Below are 12,838 nucleotides of genomic sequence, written 5' to 3'. Positions count from 1 at the left end.
TTTAGCTGCAACTCTAGACCATCACTTAAAACAAGCCCCTGCGCATCTTAAAGATCTAGCCACTAAACTAAAGAACTCGATGTATGTGGACAACTGCGTCACCAGTGTCGATTCTCCTCAAGAACTGGACTATTTTCGAAATGAATCTTGTAAACTACTCACATCAGCCAAATTTGATCTTAGAGGATGGTGTAACAACAGCTATTCCACTAGCATTGCTGAAAAAGACGAATTTCCATTTGAATCTTTGAATATAAAAGAAGTACCTGTACTAGGATTGCTATGGAATACAGAAGAAGATACTTTAACTTGTGATTTAAGAAAATTGGAATTTAAGGATGAACCTGTAACGAAAAGAAGTATTCTCTCATTAGCTCACAAGCTTTTTGATCCAATTGGATTTACTGCACCATTAACCTTGATTCCGAAGATAATTTTACAAGAATGCTGGAAAATCAAAGTTTCATGGGACTGTAAGTTGCCTGATAATATTGTTAAAGAGTTTCATAAGTGGAAAAATCAACTTTTTGAACTGCAAAACGTGAAAATACCCAGAAGATTGAGTGAGTTCACACTCCATTCAGGAAGTTTATCTTTGCATGTTTTCTGCGATGCTTGCAAAAAATCTTATGCCACCTGTGTTTTCCTTAGAGTTAAAGTTGAGAGCGATGTAACCTGCCAGTTAGTCCAGGCTCGATCCCGAGTAGCTCCGTTAAAGAACATAACTATACCTCGTCTAGAGCTTTTGGCATGTTGCATTGGAGCAAGGTTAGCAGAATCCGTCAAAAAAGATCTGAATCTCGAAGATGTAGAAACTCACTACTGGACCGACTCCATGGATACCTTATATTGGATTAGAACTGACGTACCATGGGGTACATTTGTGGAAAATAGAGTCAGAGAAATCCGAAGATTATCTTGCCCGAATTCATGGAAATTTGTTCCTGGAAATAAAAACATCGCTGACTTACCATCACGTGGTTGCTCAGCAAAAACTCTTCTGCAGTCTGAATGGTGGAATGGTCCTGATTTTCTAAAAGAACCTGAAGAAAGGTGGCCAAAGAGCGAAATATTGCCAAATATCGATACAATCAATGCAGAAAAAAGAAAGACTATAGTTACTGCTACTAACGTAAAGGAGAGTGAAAAATTTTACAACAAGTACTCATCTTATTTGAAATTGTTGAGAATAACCGGATGGATTTTTCGATTCGCTGAAAATTCAAAGAAAAGAGAAAATGACAGAACCATTGGAGAACTCAACAATAAAGAATTGAAAAATGCTGAGAAAATAATTCTGAAATGTGTCCAAAAGGATGCTTTTGCCAACGATGGAAATAAGAGACTGAATTCTTTGAAAACAATTATTGATGATGAAGGACTGATCAGAATTAAAACTAAGGTATTTATGAGAGAAGATGATTTTAATTTCCGTCTTCCAATAGTTCTTCCCTCAGATTATACTGTGGTTAAAAATCTGATTTATTGGAAGCATAAGCAATTAGGACATTGTGGAATTCAATTACTGATGTCTACATTACGTGAAGAATTTTGGATCTTGAAAAGTCGAAAAACTATAAGAAATGCCATAAAATCTTGTGTCATCTGCAAACGTTTTCATTCTAAACCTCCCAATGTACCAGATGGTCTTTTGCCAGCAGATAGAGTGAAGGATGCAGCCATCTTTGAAATTGTAGGTGCTGACCTGGCTGGTCCCCTCATTCTGAAAGATGGTCAAAAAACTTGGATCTTGATGGTGACTTGTGCTATATTTCGGGCTGTTCACTTAGAACTCTTATCATCCCTCTCTACTGAAAACTTAATTTTGGGACTTAGAAGATTTATCTCACGAAGGGGAAGACCGTCAGTTGTCTACACAGATAATGGAACTAATTTCGTTGGAACACAGAACCTTCTAAAAAGCATTGATTGGGAAAAGCTAAAGACTGAATCCAATCTGTCATCAATTACCTGGAATTTCATTCCCCCGTCTGCCCCTTGGTATGGGGGATTTTGGGAACGTTTAATTGGCATGATGAAGAGAATCCTAAGAAAGGTTCTGGGTAGAACATCGTTGAATTACGAGGAAATGGTAACAGTTCTCTGTGACTGTGAGAGTGTAATGAATTCACGCCCCCTGACTTATGTGTCCGATGATGCGGAGGAGCTATCACCAATAACACCTATGATGTTCCTACAAGAAATAAGACAGGTGGGTGTTGCAGATTTCGATATTTTAGATCAAGAAAAATTCAAAAAACGACTTGCATACAGAAATGAAATCTGTCAAAATCTTCGAAAGAGATTCAGAACGGAATATCTTGGTCAACTTCGAGAAACTTCTTCAAAGACCAAAACTTCAGAAGCTCTGCAAGTTGGGGACATTGTGATAATTTGGAATGACAATGTAAGCAGAATTCAGTGGCCTCTCGGGCGTATTTTAAAGATTTTGCCAAGTAAAGATGGACATGCCCGAACTGCTAAGTTGCAAACCAAATCCGAAATCATAATCCGTCCTTTGAAAAAACTTTGTCCTCTTGAAGTCAACAAAACAACTGAAGAAAAATTGACTGAACAACTAAAGAAGCAAGCTCCTCATCAGTGTGTGACTCTGCAAACTCGTGCTGGAAGACAAGTGCGTGTTCCTGATCGATTTGAACCCTGATGCTGTGACTTTTTTTTTTAGTTCAGTTAGTCACTCTACTGAACTCAAGGAGGGGAGTGTTGAGAATGCCTCGATCCCCCCTAGCGGACAAATACAGAAACATTCAATTACGAACTTTTTCTCCACGAGCGTGGTATAGCTTAGAATTTGTCATGCAACGTACAACTCTTTTCATCTGTATATAGCTTTCCCTTTTTTATCATGCTTAATTATTAAATTTAATTCTTAAACGTTTTGTGCGAAGTATTTTTCAGCCTAAGTGTATTAATTATCTACAGCCCAAGACCTTTGGAAGAGAATACTAGGTGAAGGCAGAACAAGAAGCCGAAACAAGGTAAGATTCCTTTGTTGATATATATTGAATCTTTAGAAGTCTTTGTTTAGTATTTAGTTATACCGCCCATGTTCCGATTATATGAGGCAACTATTCCAGGTTGAGGTAAATTATGTCAAATCATTTAACTATGAGTCAATAATTAAAACAAATTCTGACTCGATTCGTGACTGAAAGAGAATAAGAGGAGAGGAAATCTTCTCTTTTTTTCAAATGCAGTCTTTCTTTTTTCCATAGGAACAGACGGCCTTTGACTTCGTTGCGAGGGGAGTTTTTTTCATAGACAAACTGTACAATTTTTATCGGGTATATTTCATATACATAAATTTGAACTATTCACATTTTTGTACATTTTAAGTACATAAAAATTTAAAACTTTTGAACAAAATAAAAATAATTCTTTTTAATGTAAGTATTTCCAAGTTAAATTTAAAAGTATTACTTATTACGTTATATAACAACCAGTTCTCAACGCATGCCCGAAAAATAAACACCCTGCATTAAGAAATGAAAACAAATCGTAGCAAATTCAACATTTTAGTGCATTTGAGTTACTGATAACTACTTCTGCCTAACAGATATCTCGTTCAAAATTCTTGTTAAACGGTTCAATTTGCATCTAAAAATTCAAAATAAAGCTTATTAAAAAAAAAACTCAAAACAGGCCTTAATATGCACTATCTACAACTCAAGCATATTGGTGGATTTACTGTCTGCGGCTGTTTCTCTCAGTATAGACTAAGATTCAGTCATGGTTAACTCCTTTCCGAACCCTACGACACTAATTTGGAAGGCTTCTTATATTGTGGAAGTTTTGCAGTTTCGTTTAATATTACTTTCGTTCTGATAAAGCTAGCTGCATTTTTGTGTGATTGATTTTGTGACAATACAATTTACTAAGAGAGTTACACTACTCAGACGCTACGCCCATTCAAAATCAGAAAAGAAATTACAAAATAAGGTATTTTCAAACCAAGTGGAGCACTAATATACACCATGCAAAAAACTTACTCGAAATGTAAAGTAAGATAAGATTTTAAAAAAATTTTCCTTATGTCATTGGTTCTAGCAAGACGATACATAAAAAATCTCTACAAACTCAATATCCTGCCTTCGAAATATAACTTTAACCTTCTGTTCATAATTTATCCTATTTTTAAGTACTTAACCAGCATTCTAAATATTTGATTAAAATATGCGTATATGCATTTATTGGTCTTATTTAAATTTTGCTACTAGCTGCCATAGCTAAAATGGAGACGAATAACGAACGTTTTCGTTATGATTTTGCTCATCAACTAATCTAATTTAATTTTTCTTCCAGTTGTCGTCATCGGAGTGGAAGCGGACCATCGATGCCCTGATCATGGACACCATTGCTCTGATCATTGTGACGGAAATGGAAAATGCGAAAGAGACCAGTACGTTTGCAGTGATGAAGAAAAGTGAAGTCACCATAGACGTCGTACTTTATGGTAACAACACTATATTTACCTCTGGTTATTATAAATCATGGAATTAAGATGAAACTATGGTTTGGATTGTTGCTGATTCTTATTGAAGATAATTTAAATGTTATGATAACTGTACAAAAAAAAATTTAAATAAAAAAAATCTCTTCGAGATATAATTATTTTTTTGTTTTTATTAGATTTAATTCTTTTTTACAGTTACCAACAAAATGCCTTTTTTTTACAAATCTGAAATACGTTATTCATTAAAACATTTACGAAATCATGACATTTACCGTTCTTCAATCGTTCCACACTGTTAGAATTTTTAATTGCTGGTTTGAGTTTTCTTCTACTAAAATCCTTCAACACTGCTCTTCACCTTCCGAAATTGATTCTTGGGTGTTACTCTAAATTTTTAAAAATTCCAGTATTTTAGTAAATAATTTTTCTAGTATCCTACCGTATTTTGAAGTCTACTTTAATTTAATGTGTTGCACCCTTTGGTTCCCGCAAAATCTCCTCACACATGTCTCTTAACCCCCCCCCCCTGTAATTTCCTTGTTCAAACTTGTTTCCTCTGTCCTTATTAGTTAAACTACTTTACACGTGTTTTTTACGTGCTACAAGTCTCTTTACCTTCATTTGACGTTTAAACAGTGAGGAAGGTTCTTGTTTATGAAACTGGAACTACAGTATGTCCATTTATCTACTTTCATTTGTGCTTTATTCAAGTTGCTTTTTGTTTTAGTCTATATAGCACAAAGTACACCCTTTCATTTGTTGATTGATATCAGTAGTTAACAAAACAGAGCCAGAAATCTTTGGTTGTCATAATCATAATTAACAAAATTTATAAGATTTTTTTAATCTAAGAAATATTTATTAATATTTTATTCGAGAGTGTTTTTAAACTGTCCTATATTGATAAGGAAAATATTTAAAATAAATTTGTAAAAATAAAGATATCTTCAATTATTTTTAAACTGCTATACTCTTTATACCAAATCCTTATCTTAATCGCAGGTAATTTTGCAATATTTTAAATAAAAGTGAAATTAACAATCGTGACAATCTTGTTGAAATTTTTAATCTAACTTAAAATTGAAAGTTAACCGCACAAGTGATACCTCTTAATTAAAATATAATTCTATTATATTATCTTATAATGCAACATTTTGATATGTTTGCAACGTTTCCTAATCCCTAAACAGTAAAAAAGTTACCTTTAGTTTTCGATTTGCAATAAAGTAAAAAATTTCGCAGTACAGTAGTCGCCATTTTTGGTGCTGAGGTAAATTGCAATTTTTTACAATACTTGTAGTCACATTTTTTGTATAAAAAGTTTCAAAAATGTTCTAGGAATTACACATCACTGCTTACTAATATCTCTTACGCTACGTAAAACATTTAAAGAATTTTTATAGTAAACGAATATCAAATAAGAATTTACAATACAAGTTTGTGAATGACGTTGCAACTAAATCTGTGGAAACAAATCTATTAGTCGGGGGAAAAATTTAGCATCTTTAAATTAAATTTTTTTAATTACATAATGTTTAGTTTCGATTCATAAATCCGTTTAACACCAAGAAACAAGAAATATTCTCAGAAATCATAGAGCTTGCGAGCCACAGTGATCTAGGGGTGAATCTCCTTAGTCAAAGAAGTATGCTTCAATATATTTGCATTTAAAACGTATTTTATTATATTCTTTTATTTAAAATTATCAGTGAAATTACTAGACATAATTAAAAATATTAGTAATATCACAGATTCCAATAAAATCTTTAATAACAGCAAACTTGCTCCTAAAACGTGATCCTACATGTCTCAACAACAAACATTTAGTAATTTAATATTTTATCTTTCTAAAGTTAATGACAGTTTATGTAAGAATTATTTCATGCAATTGTTGAATTGGATTTAATTTCATTAAAGAGTAATTCATTATACTCCAGTATTTCTTACTGAAATTGATAAACTGCACTGTAAATATTGTGGTGTAATGCCCTCTAAGATGGCATAAAAACCATTAATTTGGCTGGATTTACTTTTAAAATTTGTATTTTTTACTAAATGTATAGCAATAAGATGAATCAGTTTGACCACCAGAATGTCCGTTAAGCAGTTACTATATGATCGGAGAAATTACAAAATGTATGGCATAAATACCGTATATTTTGGATTCTGTTTAAGATTTTAAGTTGAGGGGAATTATCTATTGACTATGTCAACCTTTATCTACCAAAAGGTACCTCAAGATGGAATCAAGTTAACATGTCTTATATACTAGTGAATTGGTATTTAATATTTATAGTGGTAGTTACGCCACATTACTCCCCAACCAGAATTTTAACTGTGATAGAATTCGATGAACGAATACCACTAGCTGACTCATGCTGTTTATTTATTTATATATATTTTGCTCATTAAATTTTTTCGTCATAGCATTTCGCTCATTTTTTTTTCTTCATTTTTTTTTGTTTATAGCATTTTGATCATTATTGTTTATTACCGGGGGGTTTTATTTATTTCACCGGACTATTTTTCTTCTTCTTTTTCTTTGAGCAGTATATTTTTAAGCAAATCAACTGTTTAATGTTGATCATTCTTCGATACTGACAATTTCTTATCACGTCCGCAAGTCACCAATGAGAGAAATTATTTATCGACTATGACAACCTTTATCTACCAAAAGGTACCTCTTGATAGATTCAAGTTAACATGTCTTATATACTAGTGAATTGGTATTTAATATTTATAGGGGTAGTTACGCCACAAAGTCATTAACGTATGTATATTTAACAGAAGAGCCACCTTTAATTTTCTTTAGATTTATTTGTTTTAAAATTTCACGTTAGGTTGCGTTGCAACCAGATATAGCTGTTGCTATTCTATTTTGTTTAATTTAGAATTATATTTTTTTAGAATCTGTTTTGATGCTAAATTATTGGTTATTAAAGGATTAAAGTTTTATATTTGTTGTCATTCATCTATCTGTAGAACTTGTAGTTCATTTGATTGATTTAATTTAAAAGGCGTCCGCATTATTTATTTCAACTTATTAAGTTTTATTTACCAAAATTATGTTGTTGTTTTTTTACCATAAATGTCATTGCGTAGAAATGTCATAGAGTATGTTAATTTTACCAGCTTTTTTTTCTCCGTGTAAAAAGTACCGACTTCTTTGTTTCAGGCTAGACGCTACACTACACTACACACACACACACACACACACACACACACACACACACACACACACACACACACACACACACACACACACACACACACACACACACACACACACACACACACACACACACACACACACACACACACACACACACACACACACACACACACACACACACACACACACACACACACACACACACACACACACACACACACACACACACACACACACACACACACACACACACACACACACACACACACACACACACACACACACACACACACACACACACACACACACACACACACACACACACACACACACACACACACACACACACACACACACACACACACACACACACACACACACACACACACACACACACACACACACACACACACACACACACACACACACACACACACACACACACACACACACACACACACACACACACACACACACACACACACACACACACACACACACACACACACACACACACACACACACACACACACACACNTAACTTCACATAGTATATTTAAGACATTTTCTAGCAAAGGCGGAGCTCCAAATCGCACTCAAAAACTGTGTGCTCAAGTTTTTATCTTAGGGAAAGTAGCAAAGGAATTTCCCTCTATTTTGTTATATTTGAGGGGAAAAGGGAAGTGATAAGGATTACTATTGGTTTATGAAAGAAATCGCGCGTTCCCACACAAAGCAAGGGAAATATGTCCTGCTCTTAATTAAATGCATAGTTGAGCCAAAAATAGATTTAAGAACAGGATGTGGCTTTTAAAAGTGTGAGAAAGTATTTCAAATAGAATAATTAATTAGGAATAAAGTAGGAGTTGTTTTATAGCAAAGAAACTAACATAAAAAGATTAATAGAAGCTTTTTATGTTACATATATATATATATATATATATATATACTAAGATAATTGAAAAGTGAAATTTTGATGATTTTTTAATATTTTTACAGTGTTTTATGTTTATTGCGTACTAATAATTACTAATAATTATTAGTAATTACTAATAACTTAATTCTGTTTCGTGACATTTTGGAGGATTTTGACCTGTATTTCGAGACTTTGGTAGTCTTGTTCAAGATGGCGACGGAGGAGGCTGCCACGTTGTGAATCCTGATTAATTCTTATTTCCACAAGCAACATCGTGATTCCTTGTGTACAACTGTTAAACCGCGCTGTGGATTGTGCAATATTTTGAGAATAAACTGGTGACTGAATAACACTTGTTTACGCCAACAAACAATTTATAGCGCTAAACTTCAAATAATTTCGTCGAATCTTCGTCGAATACGAACGTTCGCCGACTGCATGGGATGACTGGTCCTAATTATTAAAACATTACATTAATCTATCTACTTATGTTCTGATAAACAATCACTTTGATTCTTCTTTGGACTAGTAAGTGTTCAGAAGGCGACAAACTTAAATTTTATGGTGAATCGTATATTTTATATCAATCTTTATTTACATTCTTGACTTAGCCTTATTTTTAGCTTATGATTATTTGATCAATTTAACTTATACTTTTGTTTGTGTTTGCATTTCACTTTTTAGTAAGTTATTGATTGGTTTCTGGTACTCATTTTAAATTTTCATCTATCGTCTTTAATTTTTAATTATTTTATTGCCCTATTTTGGTACTTATTGAATTATAAATTACTCACCTTTAGTTTTTAAATGTTCCTTCATCCTATTTACTTATCTAATTACTAGTTGTTGGTTTGATACCGACGTTTAACCGATCTTTTAATTATTTTATTGCCCTTTTTTTGGCACTTATTGCATTTTAATTGCTTACCTTCAGTTTTTATTTTTAACTTTAGTTTTTAAATTTAACTTTAGTTTTAAAATCTTCCTTCATGCTATTTATTTATCTAATTACTAGGTGTTAGTTTGGTGCCGACTTGTAACCGATCTTTTAAATATTTTATTGCCCTATTTTGGCACTTATTGCACTTTAAATTGCTTTTCTCCATTATTAAATTTTACTTTAGTTTTTAAATGTTCCTTCATGCTATTTATTTATCTAATTACTAGATGTTAGTTTGGTACCCAATTGTCAATTCGAACTTTAACAATAATTTTGGGTCTTTTAGCCCACTTTTGCCGTTTTTATTATATTACTTTCAAATATCTACTTAGTTTTAGATTAGTTTCTACTATTCATTTTAATCTTTATCCACTGTTTCCGATCTTTTAACTATTTTATAGCCCTATTTGACACTTCTTGATTTTAAACTTGAATACTTTTAACTTTTACTATGCTCTAATTCAGTTTCGATCTACGTTTGTCCCAATACTTAGTTCTTTTATACTTTTTAATTTTATCAAATTACTGGGTATATGTTTTATAGATATTATTAATTTAACTTGACCATCTCTAAAATGGCTTCAGTGCCAAACTATGATCTGGATCACCCACCGACCATTCCCCTGAGAGAGACCGAGTGCATGGATAATAACGACCCCAATGGCTGCGAGGGATTTATGATTACCCACTTTCTTAAAACGGCCGTAACCCTCAAGAACAAAATGAATGCAATCATCCAAACATTTACTGGTAGAATTTCGAAGGCTAATAAAGACGAGATAAATAATACAATAAATGAATTGATGATCTTGGTAAGCAAACAAGATTCGACTATTACCGTCTATAAACACCAGCTTGATTACGTTAAGGGACAGGTGGAGAGAACAGAAGATGCGGTCGACGATACAATTGACAATCGAAATAAAACATACGCAGACGTTTTGAGAGCAGGGATAGTTTCTGCTACCCAGGCAAACAACAAACTAATCAGGCACATATTACCATAATTTGACCTAAAACTTTCGGCATTACTTCAGACAAAACCAGATCAGATATAGTAAACAAACTGGATTCAAGTAAACTAAAGGTCGGAATGAGGAGGATGATAAATATCAGAAATGGCAGAATATTGATAGAGACCAACACTGAGAATCAACAGGGCAAACTACAACAAGAACTGGCGGTCACATTAACTGAAGATTATAACAACACAAGGCCTAAACTAATCAACCCATCAATTACCATCTACGGGTTCAACAGAGAGATAAACAAAGAAACCCTAACAAACATGATAGCAGGACAAAATGATGGTATAGTCGAAAATGATTTTGAAGTCAAATTCACACTCAAATCTGGTACCGACAAACAGAATTGGATAATTGAAGTTGAACCCACAGCCTACATCATTCTAAAGCAGAAAATATACAGCCAGCTGAATTATGATATCGAACATTTAAACCTAGATATAATTGGCATAAATGAACCTTATTTCAATAACCAAACAATCATTACGGATTTCTCTGCCGACCAGAAGATTTATGCACATGAAAATAAACCAAAGACAGCAATATTGGTGGGAGGAAAACAAATGGAAGATTTTCAAATTGTATGCGAGCAAACCCTCGTGGCCATTGGATATTTCCATGAACGGGCGAATCACGTTTTCATCTCAATTTACATCCCCCCAGGGGAAGATCTTGCACCAAATCTGGTAAAACTTGAGTCCTTGGTCACCCGCCACAAACAGAATAAATTAATCATGTTTGGCGATTTTAACGCTAAGTCACCACTTTGGAGGGGTAACATTAATCACAGATCTGAACCAATCATCCAACTAATTAATATGTATAACCAGCTTTCTTTTTTTTACATTTTAATATATTATAACTTTAGTATTCCATGAATTTTTAATGAGTTTATAACATTCTCTGAGTTAGGAATAATTTATAAAGTATGTAATTGTCTGAAATAATCTTGTCATTAGTATTTCCAGTCACGGTAGAACAGTAATCATACGATACTTCAGTTATCTAACACTTCTTTTGACTTGCACTTTAAAATATTCTGATCACTGTTACATTAGTTTGTACTAACAGCTTTATCATTATTACAGTTGATGTTACTAGATTATTCTTCTGACAATGAGTAAAACATGTATCAAATCATTTTATTTTATATATATATAGAGAGAGAGAGAGAAAGATAAAAATATTTTAGTTGTCCTGTTAAATTTTTTTACTACTATAGGTAATCTCAATTATAAAAAATTACGCATTGATTAAAATCAATTATAATTACGTAATTTATAACTTTGGTTCAATTCGGTTTGTATCTTCGATTCAAAATGTCCTTTTAATTTTTATTTCATTGTTTGGTAAAATCACATTTAACTAATGTCTTTAGCTTTTTATGATTAAGCAATTAAAAATAAATAATTAAATGTTGCACGCATATTATAATGTATTTTGATTTGAAAACTTATCTATTACAATCGCGAATAAAATAGAAAAAAAAAGAGAGAGAAAATTCTTCAGATACTCTTAGAAACATTTCGGCGTGATGCAAACGTCAGCCATAAATTTTTCGTCAAAACGGTAACCTCCATCCTTGAACAAGTTTTCCGAGTCCAAACAATAGACTTGCTGGCTAATGTGAAATAGAAAGGCAGAGGAGATGGTATATGGGGCAAGGTCACGCATTCCTCCTTTCTTCCAATCCTTTGAAAGACGGCGAGGCTTCCCCACACCAATTCTACATGGAACTCCAGGGGTGCAAGAGTCAATGAGGTAATGGATCTATAAACTTTAGAAACTGGTGCCGCCATTTAGTGTTGCAAATCGAAAGTAAACGTTCATCATTTACTTTCATTACAAAACAAATAGAGACTTCTTTTGATATTTTTTAAAAATGCATGTTTCTGAAAATGTACATCGAAGAGTATTCAGCTGAAATATTATTTACATACTATCTAAAATGAAGAAATTATCCAGTACGAGTCTTCAATTGCTACGATGAAAATACGAAAATGTCGCAATAATTACCGTGACGCTAGTAGTTGGAGAAAGCGATGTCTTCTATAATATGTTTCTGGATAACATCCTATTGTCTTCGTGAAAAAAAAAGCATCAGAGGTGCTTTTGGTCAATATTTTTAGTCGAACTACGATTCTCAAACAGCCATAGTGAGTGATCATCTGTACATTCCCGGGAAGTTAAATTAATATGTTCAATACAATTCTCACCGCAATTTTCAATAGTTAAAATTGTATATAAGTTTCGATAGAGTAAAATATTCTTCTTTAGAGCAAATTACTGAAAAATGATAATTAAAAGCATA

General features: G+C 33.0%; 1 protein-coding gene across 1 annotated transcript; it reads left to right on the top strand.

Annotated features, from left to right (window-relative positions):
- Positions 1-10: 10 nt before the first annotated feature.
- LOC122273094 (uncharacterized) lies at positions 11-2,900 on the top strand (the record flags this gene model as incomplete). Its single annotated transcript, XM_043057157.2, is given in 1 exon segment — positions 11-2,900. A coding segment is annotated over 1 exon segment (2,655 nt), but the record flags the coding sequence as incomplete, so codon positions are not given.
- Positions 2,901-12,838: the final 9,938 nt, after the last annotated feature.

Source organism: Parasteatoda tepidariorum, chromosome 1 (genome assembly GCF_043381705.1).
Source record: "Parasteatoda tepidariorum isolate YZ-2023 chromosome 1, CAS_Ptep_4.0, whole genome shotgun sequence".
NCBI classification, from domain to species: Eukaryota; Metazoa; Arthropoda; class Arachnida; order Araneae; family Theridiidae; genus Parasteatoda; species Parasteatoda tepidariorum.
Note: the sequence above shows the minus strand (reverse complement) of the source record. Positions and strands in the feature narration are given on the sequence as shown.